At 36.0% G+C, this 27,256-nt stretch overlaps 1 protein-coding gene across 1 annotated transcript in view; it reads left to right on the forward strand.

Moving 5' to 3' along the window:
- Nucleotides 1–27,256, forward strand: part of USP34 (ubiquitin specific peptidase 34) — a 192,996-nt gene that overhangs the window by 1,963 nt on the left and 163,777 nt on the right. Inside the window, 5 exon segments of the mRNA XM_077766453.1 lie at nucleotides 5,241–5,291; nucleotides 5,445–5,594; nucleotides 19,195–19,262; nucleotides 22,713–22,905; nucleotides 23,896–23,957. Coding sequence (XP_077622579.1) covers nucleotides 5,241–5,291; nucleotides 5,445–5,594; nucleotides 19,195–19,262; nucleotides 22,713–22,905; nucleotides 23,896–23,957 — 524 coding nt within the window.

Here is a 27,256-nt window from a genome sequence, read left to right on the forward strand (position 1 = left end):
GATTTAAATTAATAGTTAAATTTAATTTTTAATTTAATAATTAAATTAAATCCAGTTAAAAATCTTTTAACAATAGAACTGTGGTAATACAGTATATTAAATCTGCTGTTTTCTTCCTCAAATCAGTTTGCTCACCAATTTATCATTTTTTTAAATGTCATTAGAAAAACAAAATCTCCAAATACAAACATAGTCACACTCCCCTACTTCCCTTTTGAAGTAAAGTACCTCCTTATTACTGTTCTTGAGGATCAGTTATTCCATGTGACTGACTGGTTGAAGGCAATAATTTCATGAGGTCTTTGAAGTAAAATTCTAATTTAAAAAAACCCCTCAGATATGATATAATGTAATACAGTGCTACACAGAATTGTCGTCTCCTTATACAGAATTTGTGTGCTTCTGTAATAATCTGTTCATAATACAGCTGTTACCCAGGTTTCTGATGTGTTACTAATGATCTATTACAAATACTTGAAAAATGTATGGTTTCTGTCCTAGTGGCTATGTGGTTATATGCTAGCAGTCATTTTTAAGTTTGATTTTGATTTGATTTCGATTTCCACTTTTCTAAAGAGGCATAAATTGGCCAGGACTTTTCAGAAGATGATTCATTACTCATGTGTTAGTATTTAGATAGCTGTGACTTTAGAAACCTAGTCAACAACCTGATTTTATATAATAGAGAACTGGCTTACACAAGTTAAAAGTTTTGGTCAGGTTTGCAGAATATATTGCTGAGAGTTGTAGAATTCAGATCTTAAATTTTTTTTTAATGTTTTATTTATTTCTGAGAGAGAGAGACAGTGTGAGCAGGGGAGGGTCAGAGAGAGTGGGAGACACAGAATCTGAAACAGGCTCCAGGCTCTGAGCTGGCAGTCAGCACAGAGCCTGACACAGGGCTCGAACCCACGAACTGTGAGATAATGATCTGAACTGAAGTCGGACGTTTAACGGACTGAGCCACCCAGGTGCCCCTAGAATTCAGATCTTATTCTGGGGCACCTGTGTGGCTCAGTCCGTTAAGCGTCCGACTCTGGGTTTCAGCTAAGATTGTCATCGTCACATGGTTGTGAGATTGAACCTCATATTGCGCTGCACATTGACAGTGGAGACTACTTAAAATTTCTCTTTGTCCCTCTGACCCTCTCACCCATTCATGCTGTCTCTTTCCCTAAAATAAAATTAAAAAACCAGAACACAAAGAATTCAGCTCTTATACTGCCATACTGCTTCTCAAATCACTTCAGACTAATCTCTGTAGCTATTGTGTCCATTGCCAGTAGTGAATAAGTTAGGAACTTGGAGCCCATTCTTCTCCCTATCTCTTCCTGTCTGTATCCTACTTTCCTTCCTATTAAAGTCGGTAATATTTTAAAAGATGTAGTAATTTGAAATAGATAGTATTTAATTGAGGTTAAACTTTTTGGGGGTGTGAGCAGGGAGCTGTTGCATTCTTTTCTTAATCCTGAATCATTATGTAAAATTCTGTGAAGTATTGACCTAGTGTTTTAAGGTTTTTTTCTAAGTGAAGTGAGTATAAAAATTAGAGAAAAGAAGAGAAATATTGCACTTGTTAAATATGTGTGAGATATGATTGGATAGACTTAAATATATACACTGTGTTCCAAATTTCTTAATATGGTTAGGTTTTCTCTTGGCACTTTCCACTGAGTTTTTATTTATATTTTATTAAATTAAAAAAACTAAATATCTTAAATTCACCCTTTTAACGTATACAATTTAGTAAGTTCCCACAGTTGTACAACCATCACTAACTGTCCAAATCCCATACTGATTGAGGACTTTTTTGGTTTTATATTTATAGAATTCATGTGCCTGGATTTGTCTCCAATTTTGATAAACAGATGTACCTTATTCAAAATATTAAAAAATAAACATTGACCATTTATTCTGTTCTAGGAACTGCACTATTTATTGTGTATACAAAGATGAATAATCTACAGTACTCGCATTCAATAAACAATCCTAAATATCTCATATAGCTTGTATGTCTTCCACTCATTAACTTCCTTGTCACCAATCTATGTGGGTGGCTTACTTCTGTAGAAGAGATTATAAAAGCTCAGCTTTTTCATTTGCAAGCAGTTGATAGGTATATGGAGACTTTCTTGTATTGCATTTCATCACTATCGTCTCCTGAGCTTCTTTACTTTAAAGCTCTACTGCCCAGTATGCTCAATATGGTAGTGAACAGACAAATCTGGCTATTTAAGTTAACTAGAATTAAAGCAAATATATTAAATTTGTTCTTGAATCACATTAACCACATTTCTTTTTATTTTTTCTTTCTCTTTTTTCTTTCCCAACATATTTTAAAAGCTAGGTAGTCATATGGGGCTAGTGGCTAATATACTGGACAATGCAGACAGAATATTTCCATCATACCAATGTTATGTTAAGCAGAACTGTTTGAGAGTATGGCTTTGCTTGATTAGGTGTAGTCATTGGTTGTAAACTGTATGCTCTCCAGAGTTGGCAGACTTAATTTTCCATAACAGCAGATTCTTTGATAAGGTGATGACTTCTTTTTAAGCAAAAATTCTATTCCTAATTCACTGGCCTTCAGTTTTTCATGGTTTGATCATGGAGCAGCAATTGTTTTTGGTTTTTTAATTTAATTTTTATTTTTGTTAATGTTTATTTTGAGAGAGTGCATTTGTGTCCTGAAGGGGGAGAGAGAGAGAGAGAGAGAGACAGAGAGAGACAGAGAACAGAGAGAGACAGAGACTCCCAAGCAGGCTTCCCACTCTTGGCTTAGGGCCTGACGTGTGGCTCAGTCCCATGAACTGTGAGATCATGATCTGAGCCGAAGTCAAGTGTCCGATGCTTAACTGACTGAGCCACCTGGATGCCCCCTTGTTTAATTAGATGTAGAATTACTTTCTGATTATTTACTTATTTCTCTTTGTTTTCTCTTTTAAAGTAATAGGCAGATCCCCCTCTGTAGTTTTCGAAATAGAGTGGTGTTATCTTATGTAGTAAATGAGAGACTTTCTAAAAAGACAAAAACTGGTAGGTTTCTTAAGCCCTTTTTAGGAATCATCTAAAATTAGAACTGTTTTTCTTTTGAGTTTATTTATTTTGAGAGAGAAAGTGTGAGTTGGGGAAGGGCAGAGAGAGAGATAGAGAGATGAATACCAAGCAGGCTGCACACTGTCATTGTAGATCTTGGTGCAGGGCACCCATGGACCACAAGATCATGACCTGTGTTGAAGTTGGATGGTTAAGTGACTAAGCCACCCAGGCGCTCCTAAAATTAGAACTTTGAAAGAAAATTGATGTTGATCCAGATTTTAGGGAGGCTTCCTAGTGTTGTTCCTACTATTGTTACCTATAGTCTATGTTAACTCTTTATATACTATTTAGGATGAGATTTTAATGACATCTTAGAATAATGTCTTCGTGTATTCGGAGTAGAAACAAGAAAAGAGAAAATACTTCTGAGAAGTCAAAATAGAAGTAAACAAGTCCAAGAGCAACATGTTGCACATCAGAATAGAATTGTTAGGACATTTTCTAGCTTTGTCCATGTTAGGCACTAGAAATCTTGACTCCAGTCTAATATTCCAGCATGGTTTACCTGGCCCACGAATCTTTATTTAATACCACAGGTGTTTTTAGATTCTGGACTTGTTGAAGACATAAGGTTTGTTGAGAATAATTTAAAGCTTTTACTATGGCCCTGCTAGGAGAAGCTCAGAAATGCATTTACATTTAGTATACTTGCTTTGACAAGTGTTTTGACCTGTCTTAGGACAGTTTTTGATTAGTTTGAAGTGTTCTGAGAGTTTTATGTGATGCTCTCAATTAGTTGTTTTCAATCTTCATTTCAGCAGTGGGACTTATACAAAGCAGATAATAGCAATGAATGACAGGTTTCTTTGGCAACTAACTTTTTTCAGGTGAAAGTATTTAACTTTCTGATAGAAAGATTTTCAGTGTGACTAAAAAATACAGAATATACAAAATATAGACTTAGAAAAGCCTTGAACCTCTCTTTTATCATCTCAGAAAAACCATTCTTAGGAAATCAGTTCAGATTATTTCCAGACATATGAAAAGTTATGAAAATCAGATCATGTTCATAAATCCTAAGTTTTAACAATGTAGTATAAGACAATAGCTTTCTATGCCTGTATGTATGGATCCACCTTAGCTTTTTAAAGGAATAACTTCCTATAAAAATCATTGCTTAAAGTATATATTTAATCATTTTTAATAAATTTATAGAATTGTGTAACTATTACCTCATATTTTTACAACAGTTCAGTCATCCCAAAAAGATCCCTCATGGTGTTTCACCTTATTTTTTTTTTTTTTAATATTTTTATTTATTTCTAGGAGAGAGAGAGAAAGAGAGAGACAGCGTGAGCAGGGGAGGGTCAGAGAGAGAGAGAGAGATACAGACTCCGAAATAGGCTCCGGGCTCTGAGCTGGCCATCAGCACAGAGCCCAACGCGGGGCTCGAACCCACGAACCGCGAGATCATGACCTAAGTGAAAGTCGGACGCTTAACCGACTAAGCCACCCAGGCGCCCCTGTTTCACCTTATTTTTGAAAGCTGCAGAAGTCCCTAGATGGTTATATCACAATTTAGCCATCCCTTTGATAGACATCTGTTTCTAAGTTTGAGATATAAATAACTTCAAGTAAACATCATTAAATATTTTCTAGCACCGCTTTTATTACTTGTTAGGATAAATAACCAGAAGATGAATTGCTGGGTCAAAGAGAATGTGCATTTTAAATGTTGGTAGATATTGCCAAATCATCCTCCAACAAGGTCATACCAGTTTATATTCTCATTAACAATGGATGAGTATGCTATCAAGTAGTTTAAATCATATGCATACAAAGCACTTGTGGAATTTTTTGTTAAAAATTAAGTGGTTTTAAAAACATTATAATCTGTTTTTGTGATAATTATCCCAGTTCTTTATGGAGACATTTTTAATTGAAAAGGCAATAGATAGTATATAGCATAGAAAGATTTCTTTGCAAAAGAGTTACAATGCCCATATTAGCTTCAGTTAGGAATAGTATTATTCATGATGAGAAACAATTGCAAAAGACTGTTGCAGGTTTTATAAACTCTGTCCATAGAATATTGTATTTTTTTTAGTATATTTGACACAGAATATTGTATTTTTTTAAGAGATTATTATCTTGTAGGGTGACCTAATTATGTTTACTTTGTTTTTGTTTTTTTGAATCAGGATATATCAACCCAAGAAAGCAACATATTAGGGGCATTCTGTGATATGAATGTAAGTGTTTATGTTTTTCTTATTCTCAGGTTTATGAAATGTGTTATTTTATTCATAAAGGTTTTTGAGTTTTTATATTTGGTCAGTATCTTTTCCATATTCATAATAAAATGAAAATTATTCTTGATGAGTTAAAATTTTTTTTCCCCTCAGGATGTAGAAGTGCCATTGCATTTGCTTCGTTACGTATGTTTGTTTTGTGGGAAAAATGGCCTTTCTCTCATGAAGGATTGCTTTGAATATGGAACTCCTGAAACTTTGCCATTTCTTATAGCACATGCATTTATTACGGTTGTATCTAATGTAAGTATGTTTGGAATTGGTTTTAATCTTGGGAATAATGTCTAGGGTTTTAATAACATGAATTTTATGTCCAGAAAAAGTAGGTTTTGAGTGGCTTACATGTACAGGAATTTTTTTCTGGGTTATATTTTGAAAAAATATTGATACAGGGCCTTTATAAAAGGTCTTATAATAAAAATGGAATTTGTATAAAATAATGAATTTAAGTTAAATAAGTGAATTTAGACCTTTGCTACTTGTTTGTAGAACATAAAATAGGCAACTGTTCACAGAAGTCTTATATTGAATTTACTTTCCTTGCCTGTGATTTTGTACTGGAAATTTTTGGCTTTTTAGAGTTTTAGTTATATAGAAGACAATTTGCTTAGGGTACTACTGCAGTGCCCCTGACTTTCTTCTGTATTATAAGACCTAATAATATTTTTCTGCATTTGTAAAGAAGATAATTATTCTGTTTGATGTAAATGTCAGTTACTGTGAAGCCCAGTAAGTGTGGATGCAGAGACACTTTGTGTTTCATTTTCTTTTTTTGTGCTTCCCAAAGCACAAAGTGATAGTTTGTGGCAACCTATGTTGGGCAAATCTGTTGATGCTGTTTTCCCAATAGCATTTGCTCACTTTGTGTCATTCTCATAATTCTTCCAAAATTTTAAACTTTTTCATTATATTTGTAATGGCGATCATTGATTACAGATCATTGAAAGCTCATAGGATGTTTAGTATTTTTTAACAACAAAGAATTTTAATTAAGGTTTGTACTTTTTTTTTAGGTATACTATTTCACATTTAATAGACTGTAGTATATACACAAATTTTATGTGCACTGGAAAACTAAAAAATTAATTTTAGTTGCTTTTTTGTGGTGGTCTAGAACTGTACCTGCAGGATCTTCAAGGTGTGCCTATTATGAAATTCAACACTGTTTCATAGGCATATTCACCGTTTGGTTATTTTATGAGAAGTACCTGTTCACATTGTTTACCTGTTTTAAAAAATCACATTGTCTGCTTTTTCCTTACAGATGTGTGGAGATTCCTTATGTTTCATATGCAAATCCTTTGACATACATATATTGCTAGTATCTCCTTCCACTCTATGGTTTGCTTTTCATTCTCCCATGTCTTTTAAGAGCTATTATTCCTCAATCTTAATGGTTTTTAATTTATCAAAAACTCTTTTCTTAGGGTTGTGTTTTCATTTGTGGATAAAAAACTCTTTTCTTACCTTAAGGTCATGAAATTATTTTCCAATATTCTGGAAGTTTTATTGTTTTTCTTTCATATTTTGATTACAGCTCGATTGGAATGGATTTTTGTGTATGGTGTGGGTGATCAAGATTAATTTTCTTACAGACAGCCACTGGTTCTAACAATTCAACAAAGACAGTCCTTTCTTCTTGTTTCCCAATATAATTTTTGTTACAAATTAGGTGTGTTATGTGCCTGGGTCTGGAATCACTAGCATATTACATTGCTTAATCACATCATCTTAATTTTTGGAGCTTTGTAACAAGTCTTGCTATCTAGTAAAGCAAATTCTGCCTGTCATTCTTCTACATTTTTGTTTTAGGTGTAATTAACATAGCATTATATTAGTTTGAGGTGTAGAATGTAGTAAATATTTGTATATATTGCAAAATGTTTGCTACAATAAGTAGTTAACATCCAACACCATTCATGGTTAACAAATTTTTTTTTCTTGTCCTGAGAACTTTGAAGAACTATTCCAGCTTTCAAGTAGGCAATACAGTATTGTTAAGTACAGTCACCGTGCTGTACATTACATTACCATACCCTGTCATTTTTAAAGAATGTTTTGTTTCCTCTTGGACCTTTCCATTTGGAACCAACACCTAAGTAGTAGTGCACATAAACCCTGTTAAGTTGCCTTGAATCTATACATCAATTTGCGGAGAACTGTCATCTCTGCAGTATTGAGTCTCCTTTTCTGTAAATGTGGTAAATGTGTTTTTATTTACCTGTTCTTAAATTTCTCTCATTATAATTTTTTGTATTTCTTTATAGAGGTATTTTATGTCTTTTTTTAAAACCACTTTTATTTTTATTATTTTTTTAAAAGTTTATTTCAAGAGAGAGCATGCATGCATGGGAAGGGGAGGAGGGGTAGAGAGACAGGAAGACAGAGAATCCCAAGCATGCTCCATGCTGTTAGCGCTGAGCCCGATGTAGGCATGAACTCACAAACTGGGGCTTGAACTCAAGAAACCACAAGTTAATGACCTGAGCTGAAACCAACAGTCAGATGCTTAAGTGACTGAACCACCTCTTCTGCCCATTTTTAAGTGTGTGTGTGGGTTTGTGTTGAGTTATATAAGTTCTTTTTTTTAATGTTTGTTTATTTTTGAGAGAGAACACGCCAAGTGTTGGAGGAGCAGAGAGAGGGAGACACAGAAACTGAAGCAGTTTCTGAACTATCAGCATAGAGCCTGAAGTGGGACTCGAACCCATGAACCATGCGATCATGACCTAAGCTGAAATCGGATGCTTAACACACTGAGCCACCCTGACACCCCTGGATATTAACTCTTTATCAGATATGTCATTTGTAAATATCTTTCCCCATTCAGTAGGTTGCCTTTTTTAGTTTTGTTGATTGTTTCTTTGCTGTGCGGGGACTTTTTATTTTGATGAAGTCGTAATAGTTGCTTTGGTTTCCTTTGACTCGGGAGACCTAGAAAAACTTTGCTTATGGCCACTGTCTGAGAAATTACTACCTGAGGTTTAATAGGGTTTTTATGGTTTCAGATATCTTATTTAGGTCCTTAATGCTCTTCGAGTTTACTTTAGTGTATGGTGTAAGAAAGTGGTTCAGTTTAGTTCTTTTGCATGTAGCTGTCCAATTTTCACAACACCATTTGCTGAAGAGCCCTTTATCCACCCATTGTATCTTCATTCCTTGTTTGTCAAAGATTAATTGACCCTATAATCGTGGGTTCATTTCTAGGCTTTCTATTCAGTTCTATTGATTTATGTGTGTCGTTTTGTGCCAGTATTACATTGTTTTGATTACTACTGCTTTGGAATACAGCTTGAAGTCTGGAATTGTGGTAACTCTAGATTTTTACTTCGTTTTCAAGGTTGTTTTGGCTATTCAGGGTCTTTTGTTGGTCCATACCAATTTTGGAATTGTTCTAGTTCTGTGAAAAATACCACTGATACTTTAATAGGAATTGCATTAATGTTTAGATTGCTTTGGGCAGTATCAACCCATGAGCATGGAATGTCTTTCCATTACTTTGTGTTATTTTGAATTTAACAGTGCTTTATAATTTTCAGAGTATAGGTCTTTCACTTCTGGTTTATTCCTAGGTATATTTTATTAATTTTGGTGCAGTTGTAAATAAGATGGTTTCTCTTAATTTTTCTTTCTGCTGCTTCATTATTAGTGTACAGAAATGCAGTGAGTTTCTGTACATTGATTTTGTATCTTGCAATTTTTCTTAACTCATTTTTCAGTTCTATAACCTTTTTGGTGGAGTCTTTAGGGTTCTGTATTATGTAGTATCATGTCATCTGCAAATAGAATTTTACTACTTCCTTAACCAATTTGGATACCTTTTATTTCTTTTTCTTCTCTAATTGCTAGGATTTCTTTCTTTCTTTCTTTCTTTCTTTCTTTCTTTCTCTCTCTCTCTCTCTCTCTCTCTTCCCTCCCTCCCTCCCTTCTTTCCTTTAATGTTTATTTATTTCGTTTGAGTGAGACACAGAGAGGTGTGATCAGGGAAGGGGTGGGAAAAAGAGGGGAGAGAGGATCTCAGGCTGGCTCCGTGCTATTAGCACAGAGCCCGATGTTGGACTCCATCTCACGAACCATGAGATCATGACCAGAGCTGAAATCAGGAGTTAGTTGCTTAACTAACTGAGCCACCTATGCACCCTTCATTGCTAGGATTTCTACTACTATGTTGAATCAAAGTAGAGAACTTGGACATCCTTGTCTTGTTTCTGACCTTATGGGAAAAATTCTCAGTTTTTCATCATTGAGTATGATGCTGACTCTGGGTTGTTTGTTTAATGTCTTTTAAATGTTTTATTTATTTTTAGAGTAAGAGCACAAGCAGAAACAGGGAAGGGGGGTGGGCGTTGACAGCAGCAAGCCCAATGTGGGGCTCTAACTCACAACCTGTGAGATTATGACCTGGGTTGATGTTGGATGCTCAACCAACTGAGCCACCCAAGTGCCCTGGTTCTGGGTTTATGTGTTGATATATATTCCCTCTAGACCTGCTTTGTTGTGGGTTTTTATTATGAATGGATGTTGTAATATTCAGTAGATGCAGAAAAACCATTTAACAATGATCATATGTTTTTTTACCCTTCCTCATTGATTTGATATGTTAAGTTGATTGATTTGCAAGTATTGAATCATCTTGCATCCTGGGAATAAATCCCAGTTGATGGTGGTGTATGTTTTTTTAAATTGTATTATTGTATTTGGTTTACCAATAATTTTGTTGAGGATTTTTGCATCTAAATTCATGACTGTAGTTCTCTTCTTTTTGGTGGTGTCTTTGTCTGGTTTTGGTATCAGGGTGATATTGGCGTCATAGATTGTATTTGGAGGTTTCCCCCCGCTTGTATTTTTTTGGAATAGTTTGAGAAGAATAGGTATTAACTCTTACTTAAAGGTTTTGTAGAATTCATTAGTGAAGCCATCTGGTCATAGACTTTTGATTTTGGGGAGTTTTTTGATTACTGATTTCAGCTTCATTTTTGGTATGTGGTTTTTCAAATTTTCTGTTTATTCCTTCTTTAGTTTTGTTAAGTTTTTATGTTTCTAGGAATTTATCCATTTGTTCCAAGCTGTACAGTTTGTTGGCATATGGATTTCCATAATATTCTTTTACAGTTGTTTGTATTTCTATAACATTGATCGTTATTTCTTCTCTTTCATTTGTGATTTTGTTTCATTGGGTTTTCTCTCTCTCTTTTTTTTTTTTGGAGTTTCACTAGAAGTTTATTAATTTTGTTGATCTTCTCAAAGAACCAGCTCCTAGTTTCATTTCATTGATCTGTTCTATTTTTTAAACTTGTATATTCTTTATTTCTGCTCTGATCTTTATTATTTCCTTTTTTTTGGCTGGGTTTAAGTTTTGTCTGTTCTGTTTCTAGTTTCTTTAGGTGTAAAGTTAGGTTGTTTATTTGAGATTGGTCATGCTTCTTGAGGTAGGTCTGTATTGTTATACACTTTCCTCTTATTTTTAAAGATTTTGTTTTTAAGTAATCTCTACACCCAACCTGGCGTTTGAACCCACAACCCAGAGCTCAGCAGTCACATGCTCCATTAACTAAGCCAACCAGCCACCCCTCTACACTTCCCTATTAGAACCATTTTTGCTGCTTCTTCAAGATTTTGGGCTGTTATGTTTTCATTTTCATTTGTTTCTATGTAATTTATGATATCTTTTGTGATTTTTTTGGTTTACCCATTATTTAGTAGAAAGTTATGTTATTTAACCTCCATGTATTTATGGTCTTTGCAAATTTTTTCTTGTGGTTGATTTCTACTTTCATAGCATTGTTAGAAAGGATGCTAGAAAGGTATGACTTAAGTTGTTTTGAATTTGTTGAGACTTGTGTTTTGGCCTAATGTGTGATTTGTTTTGGAGAATGTTTCATATGCTCTTATAAATAGTGTTCATTCTGGGGCACCTGGGTGGCTTAGTCGGTTAAGCGTCCGACTTTCGCTTGGGTCATGATCTCGCGGTTAGTGGGTTCGAGCCCCGCGTCGGGCTCTGTGCTGACTGCCAGCTCAGAGCCTGGAGCCTGTTTCAGTCTGTGACTCCCTCTCTCTCTGGCCCTCCCCCTGCTCACGCTGTCTTTCTCTCTCTCTCCTAGAAATAAATAAAAATCTTTTTAAAAAAAAAAATAGTGTTCATTCTGTATCAGGGTGGAATGTTCTGAATATATCTGTTAAATCCATGTCCAGTTTGTCATTCAGTGCCACTCTTTGCTTGTTAATTTTGGATGATCTGTTCATTGATTTAAGTTAGGGGTGTTAAAGTCCCTGCCTACTATTATGTTACTGTCAGTTATTACCTTTAAGTTTGTTTTTAACTGTTTTATATATTCGGGTACTTCCATATTGGGTACATAAATATTTACAATTGTTATATTCTCTTGTTGGATTGTCCCCCTTATTATTATATAGTGTCTTTTTCTCTCGTTATAGTCTTTGTTTTAAAGTCTTATTTTGTCTTATGTAAGTATTGCTACCTTGGCTTTCTTTTGACACCATTTGCATGATAAATGTTTCTCCATCCTCTCACTTTTGATTTCCAGGTGTTTTTCAGTGTGAAATGAATCTCTTATAGGCTGTATATGGATGGGTCTTTTTTTGTTTTTAAACCATTTCATCACTTTGTGTCTTTTGATTGGAGTGTGTAATCCATTTACATTCAATGTAATTATTGATAGGTATATATTTGTTGCTATTTTGTTACTTGTTTTGTGGTTGTTTCTGTAAACTTTTTCTTTTTTTAAAATGTTTTTTCTTTATTTGTGAGAGAGACAGACAGTATGTGCGGGGGAGGGGCATAGAGAGAAGCAGACAGAATATGAAGCAGGCTCCCAGGCTCTGAGCTGTCAGCACAGAGCCCTACACGGGGGTTGAACCCACGAACCATGAGATCATGACCTGAGCCGAAGTTGGATGCTTAACCTTCTGAGCCAGTCAGGTGCCCCTTTATAGATTTTTTTCTGATCCTTTCTTCCCTTGTGCTCTTTTCTGGTTTGTTGGCTTTACTGATATACCTGGATTCCTTTTACTGTATTGTTTACATATTTATTACTGGTTTTTGATTTGTGATTCCCATTAAATTTTTATATAATATCTGTGTATAGCAGTCTATAAATGGATGATCACTTAAATATATCTTTTTAGAGAGAGAGAGCGAGCGAGCACACACACATGTGCAGGCAGCGGGGGTGCAGAGGGAGAGAGAAAGAGCGATCTTAGAGAGAGAAAGAGAGATCTTAAGCTCCACACCCAGTGCAGAGCCGATACAGGGCTTGATCTCACAACTCTGAGATCATGACCCGAGCTGAAATCAAGAGTTGGGCACTTTCCTGACTGAGCCACCAAGTGCCCCAAAGTATTTTTTTAATGGTTTAATTATTTTTTTTTTAATTTTAGGTTCCCAATCTAGTTAACATACATTATTCTGTTAGTTTCTGCTTAAGTTTAAATTTGTTCTTTACTCTTTTCCTCTCAACATTTTTAGGTACATGATGTCATATTTTCCATCCTTTTATTTTATGAATCCCTTGACCGGTTTTTATGGAGATACTTATTTTTATTGCATTTGTGATTTTTTACTTTTCATACTCTCACTTATGGTCTTTCCTTGTTACTCCAAGAATCCCCTTAATATTTCTTCTTAATAGATCTGGTTTAATGGTCGTGAAATCCTTTACTTTTTGTGTCTTTGAGAAATCGGCTCTCCTATTCTGAATAGCAGAGCCCTTTGGGTATATCGTGCCACTCCCTTCCTGTCTACAAAATTTCTGCTAAAAAATTTGCTGATAACCTTATGAGTGTCCCTTGTATGTAATTGTCTTTTGCTGCTTTAAAAATTTTTTCTTTATTGCTCATTTTTGCCATTTTAATTAATATGTGTCTTGGTGTAGACCTCCATAGATTGAATTTTTGGGAGGATTTGTGCCTCCTAGATTTGGATATCTGATTCCTTCCCCAGATTAGGGAATTTTGCAGTTCTTAGTTTTTGAATGAGTTTTCTCTCCCCCTTCACTCTCTATTCTTCTGAGATCCCTACAATTCAAATGCTGTTAAACTTAATGGAGTCACTGAGTTCCCTGACTATTCAGTTTTCATAATTTTCTTTCTTCTCTTTTGCTCAGCTTAGTTATATTCCATTATTCTGTCTTCCAGGTCATTAATTCATTCCTTTGCCTCCTTTAGCCTGCTGTTGTTCCTTCAAATGTATTTTTAATTTAATTTAATTTAATTTAATTACGTGTTTTTGATACCTGATTGTTTCTTTTTTATCTCTGAGTTAAGGGTCTCACTGATATCCTCCACTCTTTTCTCAAGTCCAATATCTTTATGATCATTACTTTAAATTCTCCATCAGGCATATTTCTTAAGTCTGTTTCACTTTGGTTTTTCTGTGGTTTGGTCCTGTTATTAACGTTTAGGAGCTATTTCTCTGTCTCGTCATTTTGTCTCATCTCTTATATCTGTTTCTGTGTGTTATCATTGTCAGTTCTTTCTTTTGCTGTTAATGATAACAGCCTTATGAACAAGAAATCTTGTAGTGCTTTACAGTGCTTTGCAGTTCAATGTCCCCTAGTCCCCAGGGGCTAGTGCTTCTGGGTATGTGTCCTATGTGTGTTGCATGTTCTCTGCTGTTGTGTCTTGGTCTCTTTCCCTCTTTGCCTCTTGTGATGTTTGGTCCTCAGTAGGGGCTGGGCGCATTTTAATAAAATGTGGAAAGTGACATTTGCCCCTGTAGACAACTCTTAACTGAGGTCCTGCAAAACTGGCAGCTAATCAGGAGATGTGATGTTGGCCAGATATGCACTGGTTTGTTGGAGTAGGAGCCTACAGTGCTGGGACTAAGGGGAATGTGACAGGGAAGGGTGCGTCTAGCAACACTTGGGGTGTGGGGTAGTGGTAGGCAGCTTGGTGCAAATAAGTTAGGTAATGATTGTTGGCCCTGTTGCAGCTCTCTGCAGGTGCCTGTTTCTGTTGGATGGTGGGGGAGGGAAAAAAATGGTGCTTTCCAGCTCCTCTGTTCCTAGAGGGGTCTCCTTGTGGTTCCTGTCTCTCTGGCCATGCTCTAAGATGAGCAAATCACTCCCACTACTGTCTGTTTCTAGTGTCTTTCAAATTTCTAGTTTTGTGCTGTATCTGCAGGGGTTTTTTGTTGTGCTGCCTCTTTAAGGGTGGGGAATTTACTTACTAATGCCGTGCCGGCTCTCCTTTAGCTGAGCCCAATTATTTCTAAAAGTCCAGGCTTTAAGTTCCCAATTCAGCCTCTCTTCCTTTCAAAGGCAAATGTGTGAAAGTTTTTTGCCCTTCTCTGAACCACTGACTCCTTCCCCAGCATGGTTAGCTCCCAGACCAAGTCTTTGCCCTTCCTACCTACTTTGATGTGGTATCTTCTCTACCTTGGGTTGTGGAGTTTGTTCTGTCAGTGTTTTGTTTTTTTCTGGGTTATATATGCTGATGTGTTACCTGTTATATCTGTGAGACTATATGATCTTAGGGTCCTCCTACTCTGTCATCTTCCCACACTTCTCCAAGGTGTTACATGTCTATTAGATGTTTTTGGTAGGCATATTTTTGAAAACTTCATTTAGTATTTGTTCCTGGTTATTCAGAAAACCTATGCTTATATATATAATATGTGTATGTATGTATATGTATGTGTGTATATTACTTGTGTTAACTTTCTATGTAGCATTCTTGACAAACCCATTTAATTCTAAAAACGTTTATCTGAAAGTTGTTTTAGATTTTTCTGTGCACATAATCATGTTATCTCAGAGTAATGATATTATTTTTCATCGCAATGTAGTTGACATACAATGTAAAATTAGTTTTTGGGTGTACATTGTAGTGATTTGACAAATCTGTATGTCATGCTTATGCTCACCACAAGTATAGCTACCATCTATCACCATACAATGCCATGTAATATCATTGACTATATTCCCTATGCTGTACCTTTTATCCTTGTGACTTACTAATTCTGTAAGTGGAAGCCTGTATATACCACTCCTCTTACTCCATTTTGCCCACCCTCCCACACTCTCCTCTCTGGTAAACATCATTTCTCTCTATTTATGAGTCTGTTCCTCTTTTTTGTTCATTGGTTTGCTTTGATATTTAGATTTCATATGTAAATGAAATCATAACATGTTTTTCTTTTTCTGTCTTGTGTCACTTAGCATAAAACGTTCTAGGTCCATTCATGTTGTTGTTTATGGGAAAATCTCATTACTTTTTGTGGCTGAGTAATATTTCACAGTGTGTGCATGTGTATGTGTATATGATTAATTCTTTGAGGAACCCCCATAGTGCTTTCCATGGTGGCTGTACCAATTTACGTTCCCACCAACAAAGCATGACATTTCATTTTGACCACATTTCCACCAACATTATTTCTTGTCTTTTTGATTCTAGCTGTTCTGACAAGTATAAGGTGATAACTCATTGTGGTTTTAATGTGCATTTCCCTGACAAGTAGTGATGTTGAGCATCTTTTCATGTGTCTGTTTGCCATTTGTAGGTCTTCTTTGGAGAAATGGCAGTTCGGGTCCTTTGCCCATTTGTAATCAGATTATTTTTTGTGTTGTATGTGTTAATTAGATGTTTTGGCCATTAACCCTTTATCAGGTATATCATATGCATATATCTTCTCTTTTTTTCATTCAGTAGGTTGCCCTTAGTTTTGTTGATTGTTTCCTTCACTTTGTAGAAGCTTCTTATTTTGGTGTAATCACAGTGGTTTATTTTTCCTTTTTTTTTTGGCCCGAGGAAGTATATCTAGAAGAGTGCTGGTGAAAACGATGTTCAAGAGATTACTGCCTATGTTTTCTTTTTCAGAGTTTCATGGTTTCAGGACTCACATTTAGGTGCTTAATCTATTTCGAATTTATTTTTGTGTATGGTGTAAGAAAATGCCCCAGTTTCATTCTTTTGCATATAGCTGTTAGTTTCCCCAGCCTTTTTTTTTTTGAAGAGACATTTCCTCATTGTATGTGTTTCTTTTGTTGTGGATTAATTGACCATGTAAGTGTGGGTGTTTTTCTGGGTGCTCGGTTCCTTCCATTGATTTATGTGTATGTTTTTATGTCAGTGTCCTACTGTTTTGAGTACTACAGCTTTGTAACATTTTGAAACATTTTTTTTAATAGTTTATTTTTGAGACAGAGAGAGACAGAGCATGAGTGGGGTAGGGGCAGAGAGAGAGGGAGACACAGATTCCGAAACAGGCTCCAGGCTGTGAGCTGGCTGTCAGCACAGAGCCTGACGCGGGGCTCAAACCCACGAAGCATGAGATCATGACCTGAGCCAAAGTTGGACACTTTACCGACTGAGCCATCCAGGCTCCCCTTGTAATATATTTTGATATCTGGGATTGTGAGACTTCTAGCTTTGTTCTTTTTGAAGATTGCTTTGGCTCTTTGGGGTCTTCTGTAGTTCTATACATATTTTGGAATTGTTTGTTGTAGTTCTGTGAAAAATGTTGCTGTTATTTTAATATAACAGCATCTGTGGATTGCCTATGGGCATTTCAACAATATTCATTCTTCCAACCCTTGAGCATGGAATATCTTTTTATTTGTGTTATCTTTAATTATTTTTCTCAGTTTTTTTTTAATTTAAAAAAAATGTTTATTTTGAGAGAGAGACACAGCGCGAGCAGGGGAGGGCAGAGAGTGAGAGGAAGACACAGAATCCGAAGCAGTCTCGAGGCTCTGAGCTGTCAGCACAGAGCCTGATGTGGGGCTTAAACGTGAGATGGTGATCTGAGCCATAGTCAGATGCTCAACTAGCTGAGCCACCCAGATGCCTCTTTGTCAGTGTTGTAGTTTTCAGAGCACAGGTCTTTTACTTCCTTGGTTAAGTTTATTCAGAGGTATTTTATTGTTTTTGGAGCAATTGTAAATCAAAATTTTTTTAAATTTGTTTTCCTTCTGTTTGCTAAGTAATATTAATTTTAATTCTTCCTTTTTTAGTCTTAGGACTTTATTTACTTTCTTAACTTTTGTACTATCCAGGACCTTTAGATCAATTTGAATTAAAGGCATTCTTGATTGTTCCTAGTCTTAGAAGAAAATCATTAATTAGTTAATTAATTAATTAATTTAGAATGAGAACATGAGCAGGGGACAGGCAGAAGAAGAGGATAGAGTGACTTTTTTTTTTTAATCTTAATTTTCAAGTTAGTTAATATACAGTGTAGTTTTGGCTTAAGGAGTAGAACCCAGTGATTCATCTCTTAACATCTGACACTCAGTTCTCATCCCAAAGAGTGCCCTCCTTAATGTCCATCCCGCATGTAACACAACACCCTCCCCACACACTCCCACCAGCAACCCTCAGTTTGTTCTTTGTATTTAAGAGTCTCTTATGGTTTGCCTCCCTCTCTGTTTTTATCTCATTTCTCCTTCCCTTCCCCTATGTTCATCTGTTAGGCTTCTCAGATTCCACATATGAGTGAAACCATGCTGTCTTTTTTGGACTTACTTTGCTTAGTATAATACCCTCTAGTTTCATCCACATTGTTGCAGATGGCAAGATTTCATTCTTTTTTTCATTGCTGAATAGTATTCCATTGTGTATACATACCACATCTTCTTAACCCATTCATCAGTTGATGTACAGCTGTTCTCTTTCCATAATTTGGCTATTGGTGATCGTGCCCCTTTGAATCAGCATTTTTGTATCCTCTGGTTAAATTCCTAGTAGTGTAATTGCTGTATTTTAGGGTAGTTCTATTTTTAATTTTTTGAGGAACCTCCACACTGTTTTCCAGAGTGGTTGCACCACTTTGCATTCCCACCAACAGTGCGGTAAGGTTTCCTTTTCTCCACATCCTCACCAACGTCTGTTGTGTCCTGACTTGTTAATTTTAGTCTTTCTGACTGGTACAAGATACAGTAGTAGCACATTTTTGGTTTTGATTTGTATTTCCATGATGATGAGCAATGTTGAGCATCTTTTCATGTGTCTGTTTGCCATCTTGATGTCTTTTTTGGCAAATTGTTCATGTGTTCTGCCCATTTCTTCATTGGATTATTTGTTTTTTTGGGTGTTGAGTTTGGTAAGTTCTTTATAAATTTTATATACTGACCCTTTATGTGATATTTTATTTGTAAACATCTTCTCCCATTCTGTCAGTTGCCTTTTAGTTATGTTGATTAGTCCCTTTGCTGTGCAGAAGCCTTTTCTCTTGATAAAGTCTAATTTGTGTCCCTTGCCTTTACGAAGGTTTAGGATTATAGCTTGTTTGATAATTTGCTTAGCTTTTTTGTTCTTATGATACTTGAACCATTATTAGAATAAAATCATAAGGTAAACATATTTAGAAATGGGTTGGGGGGTGCCTGGGTGGCTCAGTTGGTTAAAGCGTCCAACTTCGGCCCAGGTCATGATCTCACAGTTCGTGGGTTCGAGCCCCACGTTGGGCTCTGTGCTGACAGCTAGCTCAGAGCCTGGAGCCTGTTTCGGATTCTGTCTCTCCCTCTGTCTTTGACCCTCCCCTGCTCATGCTATGTTTCTCTCTCACAAATAAAAAAATAAATAACTTAAAAAAAAAAGAAATGGGTTGGAGTATCATGGAGATATCATGGTATGTAAGGTTATGGTCTTTAGATATTAGATATTATGGTCTTTAGACTGATTTTATGTATGTTTATATAAAATATATATAGGATACTTGCCTGATATGTGTGTAATCCTATTTCTTAGTTTATTGTTTTCAAAATGTATAAAATGTATGTAGTTTTCACGTCAGCAAAATACTAAATGCTCTTGTTTGTAATTACAGTGACCTGTATTCCACATATTCATTGTGCATTAATGTCATATTTATATTTCTTTATAGATTAGAATATGGCTACATATCCCTGCTGTCATGCAGCACATTATCCCTTTTAGGACCTATGTTATTAGGTAAGTTTATAAAATCTTTTCCCCTTCATTACCAATGTGATATGTATAAATAGTTGATAACATAGTATAATTTATATTGTTTATAAAGTCCCTTGTACTCACATCCTCTAGACAAAATTTTAATTGACAGTTTAGTGTATAATATTTTTAATGCTCATGTAGGTTTATAATTAATACTTACTTTTAAGCAATTTATGTTTGACTTTTTTTTCTTTATTGAAAGACATAAAATTTTTAAGTACTGTCTACACCCATCATGGGGTTTGAACTCAAAACCCTGAGATCAAGAGTCACATGTTCCACCGACTGAGCCAGCCAGGCTCCCCTGGACCTTCTTTTCCTTTTACATGAATATATAAGGAGATTAACAGTGGTTAACATGGTATTCCATAGTATGTAGTCAACAAAGATACACTAAATATTATGTTCTAGGTATTGGGAATATAGCAGAGAAGAAAGGACTTCTCTTTTTGTGCAGTGTCTGTACCAAGTAAATAAGTAGATGGTAATAGTTCATCAGAAATTTGTATTACAGAGTAAAGGAGGAGCAAAGGTGGATTGAGTCTTGTAGAGGATGGGTCACAATTTTAAATAGAGATTTAAAGATCTCTTTGAGAAGAAAGAGATGACATTGAGTTTAAGTTCAGCCTCAGAATGAAGCCTAAGAGGATGGAGAACAAAAAATGTGTTAGAGTTGGAGTGTGAACTGTTGGGAGTTCTAAGATTGTACTTCTTTGGTAGTATTGATAAGTTCGTTATACTTTTTATCATTCATTTGCAAAATTTGAGTGCCTATTTTCCCATTACTATGTGAGTTTTTGGAAAAAATGTCAGAAAAAGAATCTGATGGTGGTGAATCCTCTGTCAGGTAATGTGATAGAGAGGAAATAAGAAAGTAGTCTTTCTGAAAGATAGCATCTGAAGATTGTGAATCAGCTAATCAGGTGATAATTGGAAGAACCTATTCCAGGTGGAAGGAACTTAAGGAAGTAAGCTTTGAAGTTGGAAAGAAGATGACATTCAAGAAAATAGAAGCATACTGATGTGGAACATAGTGTGTAAGGGAGGAGTAGTTATGAGGTTGGATAAGCAAGGGTAGATTATATAGGACCTTAAAGCCATTATAAAGAGTTGGTATTTAATTTTAGCAATGGAAATTGATTGAAGAGTTTTAAGCAGGTGAATCGTGACGTGATGATTTTTAGAAGATCACTTTGAGTTTTAAGTGGATCACAAATTGTAGCGTTGTTGGAGTAGAATCTATGAGTCCAATTTAAAGGTTTATGCGGTAGTTCTGGAAAGAAATGATGCTTACTGGTATAAGGATTTTTTTGGTAATTTTGAAAATTGAATGGATGTTGGTTAAAATGGACAAGATTGGCGATTCTGGAATTTAAAGGGGTAAGCATAATGGATGACACATAAACCCCGTACCTCAGTTTCTCTTTTGTGCTGTGGGTTTCATTCACTGAGATGTGAAGAACTGAGAGAACTTCAAGACTTAATTTCAAGATGCCTGTGGGACATTTAAGTGGCACTGGTGAATTGAAAGCATAAGTGTATAATTAAGAACAGTATTGTTAATTGAGTTATCAGCATAAAGACCAATTATTCAACACCTCCTGGAAGTGGATGAGGTCATCTGGGTAGAGAATCTAGAAAGTGAATAGAAGTGTGTTGAGGTGCCTGGGTGGCCTAGTCAGTTAAGTATCTAAGTCTTGGTTTCAGCTCAGGTCATGATCTCACAATTGGTGGGATTGAACCCCAAGGTTGGTTTCTTGCTGACATCGCAGAGCCTGCTTGGGATTTATTCATTCTATTTCTCTTTCTCTCTCTTTCTCTCTCTCTGCCCTCTCCCCTTCTCTCTACCTCCCTCCCTCCCAAAATAAATAAATAAACCTTAAAAAAAAATTTGTTGGGGATGAGGACTTTGTATCATTGTGCTTTTGCTGTGTAAGAACACAATACCTAAATCTTGGTGACTTAAAATAACAGTTATTTATTATTTCTCACAGTTCTCAGGCTTGATAGTTCTTTTGATCTGGGCTGACTTGGCTGAAACTGCATGCTTTAAAAATATCATCTCACTTATATATTCTCTGGTTGGCCAACTGATTGTTATTGGAAGTGAAGGGGAGTTCATATTCATCTTGCAATTGGGGTATCAGCCATGTCTCTCTCATCCAGCATGCTTACCTGGGTTCCTTTTTTTTTTTTAATTAAAAAACTTTTTTTATGTTTTATTTATTTCTGAGAGAGAGAGACAGAGAGCATGAGCAGGGAAGGGTCAGAGAGAGAGGGAGGCACAGAATCCAAAACAGGATCCAGGCTCTGAGCTAGCTGTCAGCACAGAGCCCAATGTGGGGCTCGAACCCACGAACCGTGAGATCATGATCTGAGCTGAAGTCGGACGCTCAACCGACTGAGCCACTCAGGTGCCCCTGGGTTCCTTCTTTTGGTGGTGGAAAAGTTCTCATCAAGAGAGGGCAAGCCAGAGGCTTTTTAAGCTTCTGTTTGTGTCACATCTCTTAACGTTTCGTTGATCAAAGCAACTTTCATTGCAAAGTTCAGATTCAAGGGAGAATGTAGATGAAATAGGGAGAATCTAGAGAAAGAGGTGATACTTCTTCTTTTTTTTTTTTAATGTTTATTTATTTTGAGAGAGTGTGATTGAGGGAGTGGCGGAGAGAAAGGGAGAATCCAAAGGAGCCTCTTTGTTGTAAGCACAGAGCCTGACATGGGGCTCGATCCCACAAACCGTGAGATTATAGCCTGAGCTGAAACCTATAGTCAGATGCTTAATTGACTGAGCCCCCCAGGCGCCCCAAAATAGATGATACCTTTTGATAGGAAGAGTGGCAATGTTGCATTGCAAAGGCCTCTATGTAGTGATGGGAATAGTTTGGGGCCATTTGTAATCCATTACAAACCATGAGGAGCACTAATGTTGAAAGGTTGGATAGAGAAAGAGGAACCAACCAAATAGAATAGGCAGGACCTGAGGAAAACCAGTGTTTGTGATATCTGAAAGCCAAATAAGAAAATGTTTAAAATGTACACATTTAAAAGAATTTTGGCTGTGTGGGGAGTAGATATACTACTTTATATGAAAGTAGGTGAAATTTACTAAAACAGGAGCTGTATACATGACGGGTATGAGAGATTACTAATAAAGCTTTACTGGAGGTGCAGAATCCGATGTTAAATATTTTGGCTCTTGGCAGTTTCTGACTCAAGTTGGACTCTGCAAAGAACATACTACCTCAGGTCACAGTCTTTGAAGCAGCACTTAGAAATAATTTAAATTAGGAATGTTAATCCCAGGATGCCAGGTTCTACTTTACTAAATATATTGGAGGTATGAAACAAAGGAATATTACTGAATTATTGAAGAGTCTTTAGGAATATTTTACATGTTTTTATGTGTGTTTTATTTCTGAATCATTTAAGGTATTTATGCAAGCTCTCTGATCAGGAGTTAAGACAGAGTGCGGCTCGCAACATGGCTGACTTAATGTGGAGCACAGTGAAAGAACCATTGGATACAACATTATGCTTTGATAAAGAAAGCTTAGATCTTGCATTTAAATACTTTATGTCACCAACTTTGACTATGAGGTTGGCTGGACTAAGTCAGATAACGGTAAGCTATATTGATTCACTTGGGGTCATTTTTTATTTGCCTTCTATGCTTCACCACCACCACCACCATCCTCTTCCTCCTCATTCCTACTACTTGTAGAGGCATTGTGCTCGGTGTTGTACATACATTACTTTATATGGTCTGTATAAATAACTATTTTCCCTATTTTAAATATGATGAAACTGAAGCTTAGAATTACAATTTCCCTTCCCTTCCCTCCCCTCCCCTCCTTTCTTTTTTTCTTTCATTTTCCATGTAAAAGCCAGAGATAATTGGGCCACAGACCAAATTTGATTAACAGGGATTTTGTTTGAATTGGACAATAGCAAATAATGTTGTAAATAGGGAGAAATATACATTATTGTCTTGGGGATGAGATGGGGAGGAAGATCTGATACCATGAGTGTATTCTCATTATAATAATAATAATATATTAATGCATAATAGCAATTTGCTAGAGCTAAGTCGTTAGGTGCATCCTTTAGAATGGATATGCTTTTTCAGATTTACCAAAGTTGCCATGAGCTTTACTCCTTTGTATTTCCTGCCTGTTTTATTCGGAATTATAACTACATTTTACCCATGTATTGGGCTTTGTAAATATAGAAAGTACTTGTTGACATTTTACTAAATTAAGTATTAAATGTATTTATTGAGGGAGCCATCCTGAAATTTTGTCTGTAATGACATACTACTTAGCACCTAGCATTAGATGTTTTTCATTTTCCCCCATTTAGCTTTGTTCTTTCCTTTTCTCTCATGTACTTAGTGGAATAAAGCATGAGTATTACATACAGAATGAAGTTTTTTACTTTTTTAATATGATAAAGGAAATAACTAGATTAACTGGTGTGTGTGTGAATATGATTGTCTTATGTTTTATATTTTCATTTGGTTATTGAGTGACTTATATATAATAGACCATGTTTCTTGACACTTGGTAACATACCAGAAAAATTTTGTAAATAAAAAACTTTTCTCTAATTATAGAATCAGCTTCACACCTTCAATGATGTATGCAATAATGAATCCTTGGTATCAGACACAGAAACGTAAGTTGGAACATCATTTTATATATAAGTATATTAACTTATTGTGTAGCTGCTTTTATGGTAATTGTGACTTTATTAGGTTTGAAGTGTTCACTAGAAATTCTTTGCCTTGTGACTTCATTAATAAGTTCTCAGAACAATATATTGAAACAGTTCTCTGTTTTTTAAAAGGATTTACCAACGTATAGTTTTAGTGTCACAAAATGCAAAAGCGTGCTATTTAAAAAGGAGAATTTAGTAATAAAGAATATGGGGGGGTACCTGGGTGGCTCAGTCAGTTAAGCATCTGACTCTTGATTTTGCCTCAGGTCATGTTCTCACAAGCGTGATATTGAGCCCCACATTGGACTCTGTGCTGATAGTGTGGAGCCTGCTTGGGTTTCTCTCTCTCTGTCTCTCTGTCTCTGTCTCTCTCTCTCAAAATAAATAAACATTAAAAAAAAAAAATGTTACTGATAGTTTTCAGAAAGCACACATGATGCAGATAAAGGAAAGACCTCATTCAACACATTTTATGAGGAAAAAACAAGTTAATGATGCTCATGTGTGAAAAGAAGTAGTTGTTATAGCTTAGTGCTTTTCAGTATATTAGAAATATTTATTTCAGTATTCCATTTAGGTATTTGTCCAGTATACAAATCCATTAGAAAAAATTTTTTTTAATATTTATTTATTTTTGAGAGAAAGAGAGTGTGAGCAGGAGAAGGGCAGAGAGAGAGGGAGGCACAGAATCTGAAGCAGGCTTCAGGCTCTGAGCTGTCAGCATAGAGCCTGAAGTGGGGCTCAGACTCACAAGCAGTGAGATCATGACGGGAGCTGAAGTCAGACGTTCAACTGACTGAGCCCCTCAGGCTCCCTGTACAAATCCATTTTAAAAACTCAATTGAGTAGTAATCTCTTTTGCTTGAAAAGACCTGTATAATTTTAAATTTATAATTCTATAAAAGACTCATGTTTTTGTTTTACTAGTAACTTTTATGCATTGATTTTAGTTCTGCCCTATAGAATTAATCTCAGTTGAACTGAGCCCTTTATGAATTTGAAAACCAGAGATGATGTTTGTTGACTTCTTTTTCTCAAGGCTAAAGAGTTCTTAATTTTCCAACATGGTAGGGTGTTTAGATTTAGTACCAGACAACTCTTTGTTCTCTCGCAACATTCTTTGTCAGTGATCCCCTTAAAATAATGTTGCCTAGAATTGGTCATAGCTTTATAAATTCTGGGTCATAGTAGAAGTACTATTTCCCACTGTCAGGATGTTACATAGATTATATCTAGTAGTAAAACTTCACCTTTGGATTTTAACCCCTTAGTTTGCTCTTCTGCCACCACTCTATTCCATAAGACAGCCTAGGAGAATGTTTAATTTGCCAATGCAGTAATCACCCCCACCTCTGCCAAAAAAACCCACAAAAAAATTAAAAAAAAAAAAAAAAAAAACCTTAGAGTCATCAGTGCACAGTAATTTCATACGTCCGTACACGCTAGATCCTTATGTTGTTAAAACAGTGCACAGAGAATAAGGAGTTCCCTTTAAAAAGTATAAGGGATATGTTCTAAAGACATGATTAAGAAAAGAGGGAGGAGAGTCAAAGTTTTGAGTAATAGTGGGTAGAAATAGTTAAAATTGGAAAAAGGGTTCTTAACAATGTGGGGAAATTGGAACAGATAGAAAGAAGGTGATAAATATTGTTGCNATTTTGAGTAATAGTGGGTAGAAATAGTTAAAATTGGAAAAAGAAGGGTTCTTAACAATGTGGGGAAATTGGAACAGATAGAAAGAAGGTGATAAATATTGTTGCAGCCTGTGAATTGTGTGTCTCCTTTTTAGCAGATTTATTAAGGTACAGATACTGTACCTATCATAAAATTCATCTGTGTTTATAATGAATTTTAGGAGGTTGACAGGGTTGTGTGAAAATCATCATAGTACAGTTTTAGAACATTTCTATGACTTCAGAAAAACCCCTTTTGTCAGTTTGTAGTCAGTTCCTAGTCTTTTTCTTAGCCCCACTAATATACTTTGCCTTTTTAAAAATTTTTTATTTTATTATTTTTTTTAAGTTTATTTTGAGAGAGAGGAATACTCAGCACGAGTTGGGTGGGGGAGAGAGAGAGAGATCCCAATCATACTCAGCACTGTCAGTGTCAAGCTGGATGCGGGGCTCCAATTCATGAACTGTGAGAACATGCTCTGAGTGGAAATCAAGAGAACCAAATAAAAGAAAAAGCAACACTGAGAGATCATTGTAGTACCAAAATGAGATCTATGTCTGTTTTTCCATAGGAAATAGGGTTGAGGAAAGGATACTACTGGTCTATGATGGCATTTTTACATGAAGGAAAAAATCTCCCTTGCGTGGCCCTTACTGAAGTGGGGACTTCAAAACAAATTTTAGTTCTGTGAAGTATCTGTCTAGGAGTTCTTCATATGGATTGGATCATGTGATATTTGCATTTAATGAAGCCCACTGTTTGACGTCTTCCAATCAAAGTCAGGTGGCAAACCACATTATTGTACTGAGTCATGCTTCTAAAGAGAACCCACTTTAGGATACACTTGATACTAATGATACGTTCTTTTTACCCATTAAAGTGGTGGGTGACAGTAATTTGCAAAAGGATTCAAGTGTTCATTGTTAGCTAATTTGGTGCATTGGTTTTATAGACTATAGCTGATGTGGAGAGTAACAAGAATTGGCTGTATTGTTTGTTTTCTTCTCCCTTTATGCTGCTTTTTTTTTTTAATTTTTATTTATTTCTAGGAGAGAGAGAGAGAGAGACAGTGTGAGCAAGGGAGGGTCAGAGAGAGAGGGAGATACAGACTCTGAAATAGTCTCCAGGCTCTGAGCTGGCAGTCAGCACAGAGCCCGATGTGGGGCTTGAACCCACGAACCGCGAGATCATGACCTAAGCGAAAGTCGGACGCTTAACCGACTAAGCCACCCAGGCGCCCCTATGCTGCTTTTTATTTCATGTATTTTGGGAGCTGTAGTTTGTTTTGTTTACTTTTTAGTTCCATATTTGTTTATAATTGTTATGTTCCTAATAATTTCATTCTTTTATCATCATAAAATGTCCCTCTTTGCCTCTTTATATCATTTCTTTGGCTTGGGNGAGAGCGAGAGAGCAAGAGAGAGGGAGAGGGACAGAGGAGGAGAGAAAGAGAATCCTAAGTAGGTTCCATGCTTAGCACAGAGCCTTACATGGGGCTCCATCACATGACCGTGGGATCATGACTGGGGCCAAAAGGCAGAGTTGGACTTTCAGCTGATTGAGCCACTCAGGTACTCCTGTAA

The sequence above is a fragment of the Crocuta crocuta genome, unplaced genomic scaffold (assembly GCF_008692635.1).
Source record: "Crocuta crocuta isolate KB4526 unplaced genomic scaffold, BGI_CrCroc_1.0 scaffold113, whole genome shotgun sequence".
NCBI classification, from domain to species: Eukaryota; Metazoa; Chordata; class Mammalia; order Carnivora; family Hyaenidae; genus Crocuta; species Crocuta crocuta.